The sequence below is a fragment of the Phalacrocorax aristotelis genome, chromosome 3 (genome assembly GCF_949628215.1).
Source record: "Phalacrocorax aristotelis chromosome 3, bGulAri2.1, whole genome shotgun sequence".
NCBI lineage: Eukaryota > Metazoa > Chordata > Aves > Suliformes > Phalacrocoracidae > Phalacrocorax > Phalacrocorax aristotelis.
The window spans coordinates 68,086,761-68,103,255 of record NC_134278.1 but is presented as its reverse complement, the minus strand read 5'-3'; the positions used below and the strand labels follow the sequence as shown (position 1 = coordinate 68,103,255).

The following is a 16,495-nucleotide window of genomic DNA, read 5'->3' as shown; positions in this document are numbered from 1 at the left end:
CAGTAATGTTAACAACCTTGTTAATGCCCAATGAATTCATAGTTAGGTGTCTACTGCCACAACAGTCTTACATGTTACACTGTGATAATGCAAACCAGTTCCATCTGTTGTGGAAGTAAGTCCTCCAGATTCTCACATCAATTTCTTGTAAAAGGTTCTATTCAATTTGAATTCAAAAAGGGTATATGCAACTGTCTTAACATCTAATGACGTGAATGTTAGGATGATTATATATGATAAAAAGCATAATTTGATTAGTGGAAGCATGAAAAATCTCTTGCAACTCTTTTTCCATTTCAGATTATAACTGAAGGTGCAAAAGATGGAATTAGCTGCGGTAACTCATTAGCTGACCAAGCCTTTTTTGATTCCCTTTCTTCAAACACAGCTCAGACCAACTCTGCTGCAAAAAGCAGTAATCAGGTATGTCTCCAGGTTTTTCAGGCACAGTGGGCATGGTGGGTTCTGCTGACATAACTACTTGCACTCTTCAGTTGTGCTGTACCGTACTTGTGAGCCCTCATAAAAGTACTAATTAGAGTAACTGTGTTTTCATTAGGGAACGCTTTTGTTTAATGATATGGGTGCCTGTTCAGCTACTGTCACTGCTGGAAAAATTAGTATTATAACGCTTTCAAAACCAGAGCATTTTTATTCGTTCCTGCCTGCAATCATATAAATATGCGACTACCTCAATCTCTGTACCTTAGTTCTGTATAAATGCACTCTTAGCAAATTTAATTTTATTTTCAAGTTACTTGTGTTAGTATGGTAACCTTTTTAAGGAGCTATGACTTTACTTTTTAAAAAAATGTCTGCTACAATTGGATGGTCCATGTATCATCAGCGAGTAAATAGATCTCTTCCAGAATTCAAGTAAGAGTTGTTTCTTTGATTAGAAAAGATGAAGCAAGTTCATGCATTGTCCCTAGTCGACTGGAGAAGAGGCTGACTTTGGTTTTGCTGGAAAAATGTTGGGTTTGGTTGTTGGGTTTTTTTTTCTTTTCCCCCTCCTTTTATTCTTTCTTTTTGGCCAGCGTGTCAGTTCATTAAGCAGAAGGTATTTAGTCTCTGGTTAGATATCTGAAGATGTACATTATCTTAAACACAAGCTGTTTGTTATGGTCTATAGACAGCTGTATGTCCCACATGTAGGAGCAGGTAAACATTTCAAAGTCCACAGGTCAACAGAAGAACAAAATCTGCTTTTCCCAACAGCAGCATGCAAAGGTCTCACGTGTTGGAAAGTAAATATTTTACTCGTAGCAGCTGGGGACACACCTGGTTTGTGGATCAGTTAAACATCAGTTATTAGTTTCTTTAACTTTAATATACATCATAGGACTTTGACATGAAGTAAGATCTCTTGAAAACTGTGCATGGGGCATTCTTGTATGGCAGTGAATGTAACAGTTTGACTGTATGGTGTTTGATTTGTGCTTCCTTGTATTGAGCCAGATGATGCCAGGAATGTAATTCTGTGATCACACACATAGTGAGAACTCCAGACTTCATTGTGACTGTATCACTGTTTACCACTAATTTTTTGTTTTTTTTTTTTTTTTTAATTGATGTCCAGCTAATACTTAGTTTAAACTCAGAAATGCCTCATTAATGTCTCATGTCAGACTGAGCCAAAAGCATTGATTATTGGTTTGTTTTCCCTCAGTAAAACTTTTGGTAATTTTGAAGGTAGAGTGGTAGCCTCATTTCTTCTGCTCTGTCTGTTAACCTTGCTCCATTTTTTTTTCTTTCTATAGAGTTTCTAGCCAAACTTTACTTCTGGGTAAGCTTGAAATATTTGTAGCTGCTACTTCTGTCAGATCCAAATGCTGTTTCTCTTCTGAAGGAAGAGAAACATATCACTTAATTTGACCTAGGAAGAATTGGTTACTAACGATTGAGTAGACAATATTTTGAATGGTGATAGAAGCATTTATCAGAGGTTGATCTGTGCTTAACACAAGGTACTTGTGCCTGGAGAAGGGAAGAAAAAAGACCTTGCTTATATAGGTTAAATAAAGGTATCTATTATATCCTAAATAATCAAGAATTACTTTGGCAATGTAGTTTTGGAAGTTGCATTTCTAGAGGAGGTAAAAGCTTGAAAATATGTTCACTTTACGGTACAGTTTACACAGGATCAGCAGTATACTGGCCCTGTAATCCATACAAATTGCAGTTTCTTCTTAGCCTGAACAAATTTTGGAAAGGAGTAGTTTATCTGGTGTGTTTCAGTGCTATTCTTACAAGTGTCCTGTTCCTCGCCATTATCCTTCAAATGCTTTGCGAGACAGTTGGGAGAACCAGGGTACCAGAGTGTATTATAGTAAAACTGTACTGCTAACACTGATAGGAGAGAGAGGGGCAGAGAGTGTGTATCTGGATGCAGCCAAGGCCATGGCAGATGCTGGGGGAGGCACGTTTCCTCAGGCTAGTGTGTCTGGGTTTTTTCTTTTCCTGTTGTTTTTTTTTTCATAGCAGGAACTATACTGCTGCATGGTAAACACTTTATGTCATAAGTTATTTCCATTTTCTCAAGTTTTTTTTCTTTAACTGAGTTCAGTAACTGCAATTTAGTTGTATTTATTTTCTAGAAAAACACAGGTCTTGAAGACTGGTTTCTTCAGCTTCTGACATACATCTGGTGGTTTGTTCCAGTGGCTTATTGCTAATAGAAATTTAACTTGTGTGCTAAGCAGTCCGGCTTCCACTTTCAGATGTTAGGCCTTTCTCCCAGATCAGGGAGCGCTCTAGTGCATGGTATTTTCTCCTTGCAGAAATTCTGTGGTTAATTGTCCTCTCAGTTAAGAAATTCTGTTTGTTTGTTCTATATGTATGGTGTAAGACGCTTGCTGCTCTCAAAAAAAAAAAAAAAAAAAAAAAAAAGCTTGCTTCTGTGGTCTCTCTGATCTTGTGACTTTTCTGTAAAATGTGTGCATTGCTCCTGTGTACGTCGCATGACGTCAAACAAGTTTGTTCCTGTTCTGGTGTAGAAGAGCCTGATACAGTGAAAGACTGCATTGATTCCTGTAATATTGCATCAGGAGATTATACTGAGTTGCCTATCCCCTGCATACTGGCTTCTCTTTTAGAGCCACTGCTTATAAGAATAGGATACTCTACTTTGTGGGTATGACCCTTCTTCCTAGACATATTACTCTGCACTTGATTATGATAACACAGATCGATCCAACGTGCCTGAGTGAACAATGAGTGACTTACTCTTTTCAAGTGCCTTAATGAGTGAGTAGGTCAATATACAAAACTCTTCATCTTAAATGAAACTTTTGTGTTCAGGCTATGGAGAGCAAAGAAAAATGACAAATTAGGTGTCAATGTAAAGAGAATCGATGCTGGAGGTGGCACAGCAGTGGGAACTAAAATGTTCATAGATGTAGTCTGGTGAACTGAGTAAGGAAGAGCAACATTACTAAATGCTGACACTTTATGCTATCTATTGTCTTTCATAGTAACATGGGGGTACAAGTTTATTACAAGAAGACTTTATAAAAGCACTTCTAAATACACAGGATGTTTGGGGATTTTTATTACTACTACTGTACTGAAGAAATTACTTTCTGTAAACATTAAGTCACTTTAACATACATGTAATTACACAGCACCCCCACCCCACAATTTCAATAAGTGAAAAGATGTTTAAATTCTTAGAAATCATTCCATTCTAACAGTAAGTAAAAAAACAGGTTGTTGCATAGTGTTTCAGTACCAAGCTTTATTAAAAATAATAGATCTGGCTGAGTTGAAGTGGAGGGGGGTGTGTGTGTGTGTGTGTGTGTGTGTGTTTGTTTTGTTTTTTTAAGAGACCAGTTAAACCACAGTGTTGTGGTTTGACCCTGGCTGGTAGCTCAGCCCCACCCAGCTGCTTGCTCACTCCCCCCCAGTGGGATGGAAGAGTCAATCAGAATGGTAAAAGTGTGGGAACTAGCGGGTTAGGGTAAAGACAGTTTAATGGGTAAAGCAAAAGCTGCACATGCAAGCAAAACGAAACGAGGAATTAATTTACTACTTCCAATTGAGCACACAGGTGTTTAGCTGTCCCCAGGAAAGCAAGGCTCTATCATGTGTAACAGTTACTTGGGAGGACAAATGCCATCACTCCAAACATCTCCCTTTCTTCCTTCTTTCCCGTAGTACTGACTGTTGAGCATGATGTCATGTGGTATGGAATATCCCTTTGGTCAGTTGGGGTCAGCTGTCCCAGCTGTATTCCCTCCCAGCTTCTTGTGCACCCCCAGCCTGCTTGCTGCTGGGGCAATGTGAGGAACAGAGAAGGCCTTGACACTCTGCAAGCACTGTTCAGCAATAAGTAAAACATCCCTGAGTTATCAACACTTTTTTCAGCACAAATCCAAAACATAGTCCCATACCAGCTACTTCGAAGAAAATTAACTCTACCCCAGCTAAAACCAGTACAGCCAGTTATATTTGAATGCACACTTTATAACTTTTTTTCTGTCTCTTATTTTTAAAGTTCTGAACTGGTTAGCCTATCAGTTTAGAAATGTAGCTCAAATGGCAATGTGCTCCTGTCAGGGCTTAAAAATATTTCAACAGACTTATTTATTAGCTTTATGCGTAGATATTTTTGCTGGTATATTTTCACATGCCCTGATAGGTCTGGGGGATGACCGCTTTTCTTAAGTAGCGATGCTGCATGTAATACAGAACCCTAAATCATTACAGTTTTCCCAGACCAGTTTCTATGCATGTGTATATCTCTCTCGAAATAAAACTTATATCCTCCCTGTGTCTACACCCATCCCTTTTTGCTTTCCAGGCAAACAAGAGGCTTTTGGTTTATTACTCTGGAGTCCATAACTTTTTGGTGTTAAGGAAACATCATCAGCTCAAACACTGCCCTGCTGCCTCTCTGTCCTTTTCTAAGAAGGTTTTTTGTGTTGTTCAGTAAATAATCTTCTGAAAAATAAATAATAAGCAATAACTAAAAGCAGCAGCTCTTAATTCCTTATCTTTGCTGAGAAAGAGACAGTGACCACAGCAACACTTTATTGTACCTTACCTGGGTTTGCCACAGATGTAAAGTGACAGTAGAAGAAGGGCACAGAGGTTCTTCTTAAGGAGAAGAGAAGAATTCCGCATGACCCTTGGCAGTTCACTCTTCCCAGCTCGTTCCTTGCATCAGCGGTGTCTCAGCAGCAGCTGCCTTGGTAAATAAAGGTTGCAGCTGCTCTTCAATAGAGCTACCTGTAGAATATGTTGGGGAGATAAAAGCAATCAGAGGAAGCAGTGAAGCTAATTATACACAAACCAGGGAAAAAAGTGACTCTGAGTGACTATTTTTACACTCAGAAGAAGAAAAGCAGATAGGAGAATCTAATACCTGTAATGTTTGTGATTTAATGTCTGAAAAGCCTTTTAAATATTATTCAACAAAATACAATTTAGGTAACCCTTAATTGCCAAAGATGAAGGCTGCTGCATGGCTTTTGCAGGGGTCTTGTGCTGTTTTGACCTTGTAGCCCGTGGACAGAGGAAGCAAAGGGAATGATAAATATTTCTTCCCTGTCAATCCACTCTTCCTCTGAGTGGCAATGCAGGCTGCTAATTTTAGACTGTCATTTGGAACAACAGGTGAGTAAGTATATTGGCACTTGTGGTCTTTTTCTATTTGTTAGAATTGCATATATATAGTAAAGTAACTTACCTGTAAACTCCTCTGGTATTAGAATAACACTGGCAGTAATGGCACTGACATGAATATAAATCATGGCAGGTTAAACCAAATAATCATCTTGAAATACATTGAACGCAGAAGTTCTAATTTCTGATGAAAAATTAGTGGTATATTTTTCTCCTGTAGTGTTTTTTTTGATACTGAATTGCTTCTAGGGGATGTGGCAACAATGGATATCCTGTTTCACACTTTAAATGGTGTTTCTCATTGCAGTTGACCAAGAGGCTGTTAGCATTTGGTTAGGTGGCATTTGGAGCCTTCATAATTAAACTATGTATGGAAATACAAGCAACACTGTAAAATTCATTCTGAGTAGTCTCCTCCAACTGTTTGGTGGGTTGATTTTTGGTTTGGTGTTTTAGTGGGTTTTTTTGTGATCAAGACTAATGCTTCTCAAGTCACAGCTGTACTTGGATTTATTTTGCACATGTTCCAAGTTCCAAAACTGCTGTTTTAACAGTGATGATCTCGCTCTCCGTTCTAAACCACAACTTGTGGTGGTTTTTCATTTCTCTAACTTAAAATGTTTTACAGTTGTGAACAAATACCAGCTTTCTGTTTTAACAATAGCATTTATCTGAGTTATTTAAATTTCATCTAAATTAAATCTAAATTACAACACTATTGGCCCAACCTGGTTCTCCTTATTAAGAACTTTTTTATCTGTACAGTAGTTTCAGTAGTGGTCTGTAAACAAACTGTATGTACAATTAGCAGTTCAGCTATTTACAGCCTGTGCAACATGCTTGTTTGAACATAGGATAGAAATGCTATAAATTTCAGTGTACTACATATTTTAGTCTGTATGGTTTCTCCTCCCTTCCCTCTAGAGCTTAAAGCCTAGTATTAAAAACACATAAATTATATTAAAGTGGAGTACTGCCTGTCTATTTTAGGGTGGAAGTGGATCACCAGCTATGTTGACATAAGGGCTGTAGATGTGGCTTCATGGTATTTAAGATATAAAAATAGTTCTTCTAGCTAACTGTAAGTTGCATTTGTAGAGGAGTTTGTTCCCTTTTCTTGACACAGATTCTCTAATCACTGCCAACTCTACTTCTCTATAAAGATAACTATACAGCTGCTCTTAGTTCTGGATTAAGTATCCTGAGAGTTCGCATTTTTGGGAATTGCAGATTTGTCAGTTAATTCCAGTGTGACCTCAGCGAAACCACGTTTCATGTCTTCAGTTATGTTGTGGACAGAGCAGCAAGGCCCCAGAGGAAGCAACTAACAGAAACCTCTCATGTTTGTGTTGTTTTATCCAGTGGTAATTGTGGAATCACTTGGGATAGTTTCTCTTTCAGTAAAAGAGAGGTAAGCTTCCACACAGTAGTTGAAAGGATATGAACATAAATAGACTGTCTTTTGTGTAGAAAGCCCTTTCCCTTCAGAAAACAGTGGGACTTCTGTATAGGCAGGATGAATAAGTAGTAGTGAACACACCTAGTTTGGTGTGCAGGGGCTGAGGCAACTCTTAAGTTACCTGGTGTGTAGACATAAGTTCTTGCGTGTCCTTAAAGAGGACGTGAAAGAAGCCGTTCCCAGAGCTTTACATTGTTTCTTTTCCACTCTTTGCAACTTAGTGTGGGAAAGGCAAATTGTTGTAGTTAAATCTGCATACCATAACTCACCCCCACCCCAAACTGCTATGAGCAGCAATGAATGCTAAGAGTGAAGAAAATAAATTTAATAAATGCAGTGCTCTTATTAAGAGTGCGCTATTCTACTTCTGTGGAAATTTTGACATGCATCTTATTGCACTCCTGTAACAGCATTTCCAATCTCTGACGTTGCTGTGTGTGCAGTAAAGTAGAAGTATTGTCATGGGAAATGTGACTCACTCATGTTTGGTTGAGTCCAGTTTGTCTTGTTAAACCACTATGTTAAACTACCTTATAAAATACACAGTTAGGTTCACCATGGAAGTTACAATGACAGTTGTTTATGGATTTTGGAAATTATTGCTTCCCTGACTAATAAACCTTAACTCTGCATAAATGTATATGTTTGTAAGGTTAAGTGTAAAGTTGCCACTACGTGTGCATAAGTCATGTCTAGAAGGTCATAGTGCAAAAGGTACCTAACAAGAAGTGCAAGCAAAACTGGTGGGTTAGAACTGTTCAGAAGGTAAAAAGAAAAAAATACCCAGAGCGTTTTATGCTAGTTTGGCTTTCACGATTAGTAATTTCTAGTTCCTGTTACAGATAATGATGCTATAACATCCTCCATTGCTACGTGCAATTCAAAAGCTACTCTCTTCCCCCTGCCCCATCTCAATCGGAATATTGCATTCAGACTGGTAACAGGAATTTGTGACCAATTCTTGTTTAACTGAAGTACCAGGCAGCAACTCCCGTACAGTACTGGAGACAATGGCTTGCGTGCTTTGAAATGAATCACATTCACATATTAAAAAAATATACAACATATGATAGTCACTGTACCAATTCCAATTATGGAGCTGTCTCAAGGTGGGTTTTTTTGTGGGTGTCCCAGTGGAATGCAAAGGCTCGGGCAGCAAGTTGTTAAACTGTAGTACTGTGATCACTCCTCACCTATGGTCTGTACCCAGGCCCTTAGGCAAAATCTGGCTATTGAAATAGTCAGTTTTCCACAATTTGCAGTGTTTGCGTGCTCTTTTTATTGTAGCTTTGTTTTCATTTGACTACTTGTTTTGTGAAGTAGCCTTGTGGTCTCATAGTTTGGCATTGACTGTATAAAGAATATTTTCACTTGCTAATGGTGACAATCTTGTCAGCTCTCCTGTGAGTGTTTCTACTTGCTTGCACACTTGCGGTGGCATGCCTGTATTCCATGATCCCCTTCACCACAGCAGGGGGCTTATTGCAGTACATGGTTCCCTTCTGATTTAAATTTTTTTGTTTGTTCACTGAGCACTTTGTATTTTAAGGTAGAATCATTGGCATTTGTCATTGAAAGCAGTAAGCTGAAAAACTTTAGCCAGTAATACTCCAACTCCTCCTCCAAAAAGAAAGGCAGCAAAGGAAACCCCTGTCCCCTCTTTCCAAACAAAAACACAGAGTGCTTTTCCCAAAAAGGAAGGATAAAGCCTTATTTAATCTTTGTACCCTGATCCTGGGATGTCTAGAGAACAGCAGAGAGGAACAGGGAGTCTTTCTTCCATTTCTGGCATTGCTGTGACTGCTGCTTGCAAAACTGTCTGAAATTTCTCATCTGTGTTTCAAGAAACCATTAGGGATTTAAATCAGCTCAAGGGAAGACAAGGATATAAAGAGGTGACTTGATTGCCACTTACACGTGCAGGTGTGGGCAACAAAACAAGAAGCTTGAGAGCACTCAACTGGATAAACATCTATAGGATTTTTAGTGGCTGAAAGTTGAAACTAAGCAAAACTTAAAAAATTAATAATTTCCCTGAAGCGGTGAGGGTGACAATACACATGTGCTTTCCCTCCCCTTGCCCCATCAGTGAGTATTATTTGCTCAAGTCTCAATTGTGTATTTTTCTAAAAGACTATTCTGTACTTCAAACATGGCTTTTTTTTGAGCTGAATCAGGAGTTAATAGATGGAAATCCTGTGCCTGCACGCTGCAGAAGCAATGCAACCTCTCGTCTACTTTGGCTGTGCATAACCTCACAGGCAAGGAAATGGGACTGGAAGTGGAAAAAGAACAAAAAACACTAACTGCTCTGGTCTTCATGGTAGTAACTCAGTTCTTCCAGTGGTTTGGGGCTTTTTTTATCCTGCTGAAAGCCAGGAGGGTCAGTGGGTGTGCCTTGGCTGTATGTGGTTTGTGAGCCAGCAAAAAGCCCAGCTCCTCTGCAGGGACTACTTTGTGAAGGGGGCAGTGAGGCAGGGAGTGGAAGTGCTGAATGATGCTTTCCTCTGGAAGGAAGTGAGATGACAGGAGCAGCTGAGGAACAAACAGGTTCCTTGGACAGCATTCCTACTACCTCCTTGTTAGCTGCTTCTGGAGGTCCTCCTTCCTGTTGCTTTCACTTATTTATCTACAGGAACATTCTAGTGTGCGAGTCCATAAGGATGGTTATCCCTTAAAGTCTAGCCTATCTCCACTGTTGCTTTTCCTAGAGGATTCTTTAAGGAGGAAACATGTTTAAATTGTACAATACAAAAGAGGGCCTTCCTTCAGGAGTGAAAAAAGTGCCCAGGATCACAATACTAAGGTAATGATTTACCAGGAAGAAAGCTTGGGCATAAAATACCATGGCCATGGCAGCTACTTCAGTATCTGCTAATGTGCACGCTTGATCGATGGTAAATACAGCACAGTGGAAGGCATTCTGCAGATTGCTGCAGAGTAGGCTTTTAGCCCTTCACATTTCTTCCTGGAGGGAAAAAAGCTTGATTTTTAGAGTGACTGTCTAGATTCAGTTACTTTTTTTTTTTAATGTATCTATTCAGAGGCTGTTATCTGAAAAACTTCAGTTTAGTGTAATGTCTGAGTATACCTAAGGTTTTCTCTCCATGCAGGTAACTAAGGCAGCCATAAAACTGGAGAGGTATGTTCGTTCCTGTCAGCTATTCAGCTGAGCCACCATGACTTTTCTTGTATTTTCTCCCATTCCTCTGTGCTGTCTGTCTCTTCTTAAACCCAGTCTTTTTAAATTCAGAAGTGTAGTACTTCTCATTGCAGCTTTGGCTGTCCTAGACTTCCCTTGATCTGGTCAGACTACTTTTTCTACTCACTTCAATGTGGCTTCTGTCTCTCAGAGTAGGTTTCAAGGTGTATTACTTATGGTTGGAGGCCATCATTTTTTGATGGTGTGGTTACCTTGGTCTTTTTAGGTACTCAACTTAGTTTTAGCATCTGAACATCAAGTTTGGTTTGGCATTTGTCCCTCAGGAGTAGAATGGATGTGTTTGTCCATCAGAAGCATCCATTAATATAAGGAAGGAGTCTGCCAGGAACAGCTTAGTTGGCCAGGAGTTCAAAAAACGATTTTAACTGGGGCAGAGAGACACCTCAGTGGCTTATCTTAGGTTTACTGTCTACAACTTTGGATTATCAGGAAAATAGCAAAGATGTCACTTCTTCCTATTTCATTCATTATTCACTTGGTGAAGATACTGACATTCCACCCCCAAGCTGACGATTTTCCTGTTGTGATGGAATTTTTTTTTTCACTCAACTATAATTAGATCTTTACAAACATACGAGACTTCTCCTTCCTCCCCCTAGCCCCACACCAGTAGTGATCTGTTTCTATAGTGTTTGAATCTGCCCTTAATGGAAGACTCTCAAATATTTAGTAATGTGCTCCCTCTGTTGTCTGTTCCCCAAATAGCCTTTTTATCTTTTCTCCTGGAGCAGCAGGACCAAGCAAGTCCATAGTAGTGTACATAAGGGAAAATCAGCTGCCTTTAAGGAGTTTATCCTTTAATTTAATCTCAGTGTACTTGTTTGATGTTACCTTGAAAAGCAGAGAGATGCAATGTTTCATTTGAAGGTTGATTAGTTTCTTAATTTTGTGGCGTGGCATTTCTTCCTCTGTACTTGCATTCGAGATTTGCATGATTGGACATTAGGTGTGCTGTATCAAGTTGTATTGACTAAATAACAGCTTCTTGCAAGGACTCTTCATCTTTTTTGTGTTGACAAAAGAGATCAGAGGAATATAAATTTCAGTTATGGAAAACTAAAGGTGTGAGAACATGTAATTTAATCACTGACAAAATACTTGCTGGCTTACTTAGGGTTTATTCAACCAGAGCCAAGCCATGCAAATGGCTTCTCATATGGAATTGGTCAGCTGCTGAGATCTACAGAACTGCCGACTGGAGCTGAGATTACCCTTTTAATAAATGCTGTGTCTTTACTTGGTCCTCCATGGTGCTATGGGACCTTGAGCATGGCAGGTCTGATTCCTGAATCCTTCTCCAAGTTTATTGATTTTTGGCTACTACTTAGAAGTGTCCACAGTGTTTGTGTATGCAGGCATACATTTGAAGAAAGATGAAAGGAGACCTGTAAATGCTCTTTGAGAGGTGTTGTCTATCTATACATTCCTAATTGATCTCTTACCCTCTTCCCCAGTGCCTCGGGAAGAAACATGGACTGAAAGAAGCTGTGTAGGAACAGCACATCCCACCCCTTTTATAGCCTGTGGGCGATACGCTTAGGGGCAAGAGCTTAGCCCAGAGCTGTCTTAAACACTTCAAAAGTAAATCTTCTGATTGGAGAAGGCCTTCTGTATAGGTACATAGACATCCAAAAGGGCAGTTTAAGTAATCTGTTTCCCCTTGCTGTACTGCATTTAGTGTACATCAGCAACTGTCTGCAAGTTTGGTGCTGATCACTCTTGACAGTCACTCTTTAGTAGTGTACCCAGTGTTAATATTATAGCCTCCCCCTTGTTTTGCAGCAGATTTTAAGGTTTCTTTTCCACCCACTGATGTACCAGACTTCATATGAACTACAGAGAAGAGGAAAACTTTACTCAGCGTTTTGGCAATCATCCCACTTCTGGGCTTTCATTTGCCAATGATCAGCACAACATCTATTGCAGAAGTGTATGCTAATGAACATTATGCAAACTATTCTTTTCTAGGCGCTCTAAGTTATGTTAGGAGCGGACACGCTTTCCCATGTGGTTGTGCCCCACTGTATATTTTCCTTTAGCAAAGACGATAAACTCTGACTGATGGCATGTATGGTTTTCTCTCTTCAGTAAGCTCATATCAGGTACACATCAAAGGAAGAACAGCTTGGTACCTTGTAAGCTACCAGCAACTTCTTCGTAATTGCTGAGTATCAGCTTTCCAAGAATGTGGTAGAACTCAGTGATATCGCTCCCTTACAAAGTATCGTTCTCCCATCAGTTTCATCCACCAAAAAAAAAAAAAATCCCCAAACAGTCAGTATAGAATCTGTCCATATAATGTCTCTCACTCCATCAGTTCCTAGACACCCATTGACTCTGAGTCTTCTGAATGGTGATTTCCCCCTAGCTTGGGGGCTTGGTCTTAATTTCCAGATCTTGAGGATTCTATACCTAAAGAATAGGTGTTGTGTGATATCAATAGTATAGGTCCAAAGCATTTTCAAGTCATGAAGGTTTGATAGTGCCTGTGAAATCTGACTGTCAGGTGACTGTATTGCAGGAAAAATAAAGCGAGACCTCTCTTTCCTAATTAGTAGCTCAAAGCTGAAATGAGAGGAGAGAATTTTAGTGAAATAAAAATGGAGTGTGCAGAAGCAGTACCTTTTTTGTGTATTTTGTAAGAAACGTATTCAACAGTTTTGCAGAGAATAATTTGGCTTTTAGTGGGGGTGTTATTAAACTTTCTGTACTGGCAAATGCTGTAAGTTTCATGTAAATGTTACAGTCTAATAGCAATTAATTTATATTAGGCTTCCATTCTTTGATATGATGCTTCATGATAAAAATAATGTGCTGGCTTCTGTAGGGTTTGAGACTTCCTTTTACAAAACTCAGTTTCTCCCTCTGCTGAACAAGACAAGCTTTGTAGGCTTTGCTTGCTTTCCTTCCCCTTCTCCTCCTCCTTCCTCCTACACTTTGGGTGTGTGGGTTTTGATTTGTGTGCAGGTTTTTTGTTTCTGCCTGCTAGTCTTTGCACTAAGTGTCTGGAGTAGACTGCACTTAACTAGTCAATGCTTTTTCAAAGTGTAATCTTAAAATCAAGGAGCTGAGCAGAATGGTAAGCTATTACTCCAACTTACTGTCAGATTAACTTGGCAAATTGATGCAGTAGTTAGAGGCATGTCTGCTCTGCACTCTTCCACTGAGGTTTCCACCTCCACAACAGCGTCAGCAGAAGCTTATGCGGAGAGTAGGCCTACAGGGAGACACCAAGACAGTTCCCTGGCAGATGTTTGTTTCCTTCCCTCATCTTCACTGTGAATGAGTTAAGCTCCAACAGGGAAGCTGAGCAGGTTGCTGGCCCTAACTCCCTGATTGTCACACCAATAGTGATGGTGTGGGTGGGCAATTTGTGATTTGCTCTTACTAAAGCCACTAATCTGAGTTTGAAATAAGCATTTGAAAAAACCTAATCCTTGACTTCTGAGTTTCTGTTTTAAATGTGCTAATTAGTCCATGGCTTTATGTAATTAATAGTTCACATGCACCATACTTACGGTGTTGGTGTAAAATAATTACCATGGGCAAGAGTGCTTCCTGACACTGTTGGAACAAATAGTTTAATTTCCCTTAGGAGGTGTAACACTCTTTATTAGTATGTATTGGTGTCACATTGCTGGAAAGCTGATCAGTTTCTCCAGGTGCTTACTGCATTTAAGAGCTGTGTAGCTAGGAATGTAAGATTTGGCAGCTGCTCCTGAATCAAATGAGTGAAGTGCTGAATGCAAACTCATAGCCTATCAGCAGGAGATCAAAGACTTCAAGGAGAAAGGATGTGGTCATTGCTCACTTCTTCAGCAATTTCTTCTTTACTTTTGTCTCTATACAACGTAGGCAAACAATGCCAGTGATCCTTGGTCCAGCTGGAACGTTGGGAAGTCTGGGAACTGGGATAATGGAAATGCTGTTGACAGCTGGGCGACAAAACCTGAAAGTGCATCTGGCCAGAGAAACAGTGCTTCAAATAACTGGGAGACAGCAGCAGCATTTGGTCATCCACAGGCATATCAAGGACCAGGTGTGCTAATATGCTCTTAGTTTTGAATACATTAGAGAGGGTGGACAGTAGAGGTAAGAATTGCTTAGTCTTTCATAACTATAGAATATGGCTTATTTAAAAAACAAAACAAAACCAGCTTCCTAGTAGCGCATTGCCACTGGATGGCAATGGCAATGGTAAACTAGACACTAAAATAATAGTGTGGTGTTTTTTTTTTTTAAATAGAATGTAAAAGAAGTCAGATCCACAGTAACAGACACCTCAAACTTGTATGGAAATCTGGCAAGCCAAAGCCTTGTGCATATGTAATCTGTTCTCAGGCATGTTGTTCAGCTTGCATAACTGGAAATTAAACACCCTTGAACTTGTGCCCTCAGGCTTGTGAAGTAGCCGTCTCTTAAATCCTTAATTTTAGGAACTGGCTAGCCTTTCAGAAGGCTTCTCTACCTTTTCGTAGTAAAGGCCTAAATTATGAGAACTTATAACTGGGGAATGCTAACATGGAGTCTATGAATATGGAACACTAGTGAATTCATCTTAACGCACCAGCATCTCTTCTTTCTTTTTTCTTTTATTTTTTTTTCCTACTCCCTCAATGGATTCCCAGTGTAGTGTTTTGCAGGTTGTATTTGGTGGGGATGGTGGTAATTGAGGAGGAATCATAAAATAAAAGTCTGAACAAGTTCTTAAATACATGTACCTTGTTGATTATATGTGCATGAGTGCTGAGGTAGCTGCTTGTGCTTTTAAAGAGAAAATATTTAACTCTCTCCTTTCCCGACCCCCATGCCCCCTTCTGTACTTTAGCAGCTGCTGATGACGATGATTGGGATGATGACTGGGATGACCCAAAATCAACTTCACCGTCTTATCTTGGTTACAAGGAGACGGAGGCATCAGAGGCTGGGGGGGTCCAGCGTGGAAATTCTCGTGCCGCTGCTATGAAGTTGCCACTTAACAAGTAATGGAAAATGCAGGGCAAATGTGTATATATTGAAGAGAATTGGAATTTGTCAAGATGTGTAAATATGTGACCATTCAACCTTCTTGAAATATGCAATGTAAATATTACAGTTTGGGGGTAAAAATGGAGATGGATTTGTAGCTCAGCATTACCCCTGTGTGATCAGAGAATGCAGATCCATGAAAGCCTGAAAGTACAGGACAAAGCTGTATAATATTTGGAGGTGTTATACAGGTGAATGACACTTCTGCAAGGCCTGAACTTCTGGACCTACTGCTCTTTAAAATTTAACTGTCTTTAAAACTATGTGTGCTTAGTGAAAATGAAAGGTGAGGGAAGGTTTGTCCATACAGCAAAACTGAGCAGACATGCTGCCCCAGAGTTCATGAGCAATTCGAGTTGCGAGGAGAGGGGAAGAGTTCTGTCCTGCGTCTGCATCACCCAGGCTGATTCTTGAGCCACAGAAAGCTTGCTTTCTTTTTAAAATATGTTTTTTAAGATAAAAATCTTAGAACAGTATGAAGCTTTGTCAGGGTTATACTAGCATTATCTCATGTTACAACTTTAATGATTGTTTATTTTAAAACTACTGTTACTTGGAGAAGCTACTGTGTGGTAATCTTTAAGTGGATGAAAGCAGAGTGGAAAAGGACTGTAAAATAATGATCTCCTTGGGTTGGTAACTAAAATTAACAACTAGTCAAGCAGAGATGGTTGACTTTGTTATTCAGCAGAGATTTTGTCCAGTTTTGCAAGAGCACCTTTGCATCATTTTGGCATCTACCCGTTGCAAACCCATTTAGTATAACCAGCATAAACGTACCTTATTTAAGAGTGTTATTTGCCTGTGAAGTCATACCTTACTCCTCGTGTTTCTGCAAGCAGGCAGTAGGTTGGCAGTACTTGAAGAGCACAGTATCTTCCTAATTAGAACCACCATTTGCTTTTACACAAGCTTTTTACACAAACTTTAAGGACATTACAGTGATTTTGGTGTGGTTTTCTTTCTAATTGCTGGATAAATTATTTAACATTAACTCATATTTATAAGCATTTGACAAATCTGCAATTCGTTGTTCTTTCAGATGATTGAATTCTCATAATCTGAAATGGCAGGACGGTGTGCATGGGGGTGTGTGTGTGCATTTCCAGAGAGGGTGGACTGCTGTCGAGTGGCAGATATTACTTTGTGTCCTCCTGTTA

At 39.6% G+C, this 16,495-nt stretch overlaps 1 protein-coding gene across 2 annotated transcripts in view; it reads left to right on the top strand.

The window, feature by feature from the left end:
- SNX9 (sorting nexin 9) overlaps nucleotides 1-16,495 on the top strand; it is a 63,211-nt gene that overhangs the window by 22,145 nt on the left and 24,571 nt on the right. The window contains exons 4-6 of one of the 2 annotated variants that reach the window (XM_075087854.1): nucleotides 301-423; nucleotides 14,163-14,346; nucleotides 15,136-15,289. In XM_075087854.1, the coding sequence (XP_074943955.1) occupies nucleotides 301-423; nucleotides 14,163-14,346; nucleotides 15,136-15,289 (461 nt within the window). The remainder of the gene's footprint in view (nucleotides 1-300; nucleotides 424-14,162; nucleotides 14,347-15,135; nucleotides 15,290-16,495) is intronic. The other variant, XM_075087855.1, reaches the window with a different exon arrangement.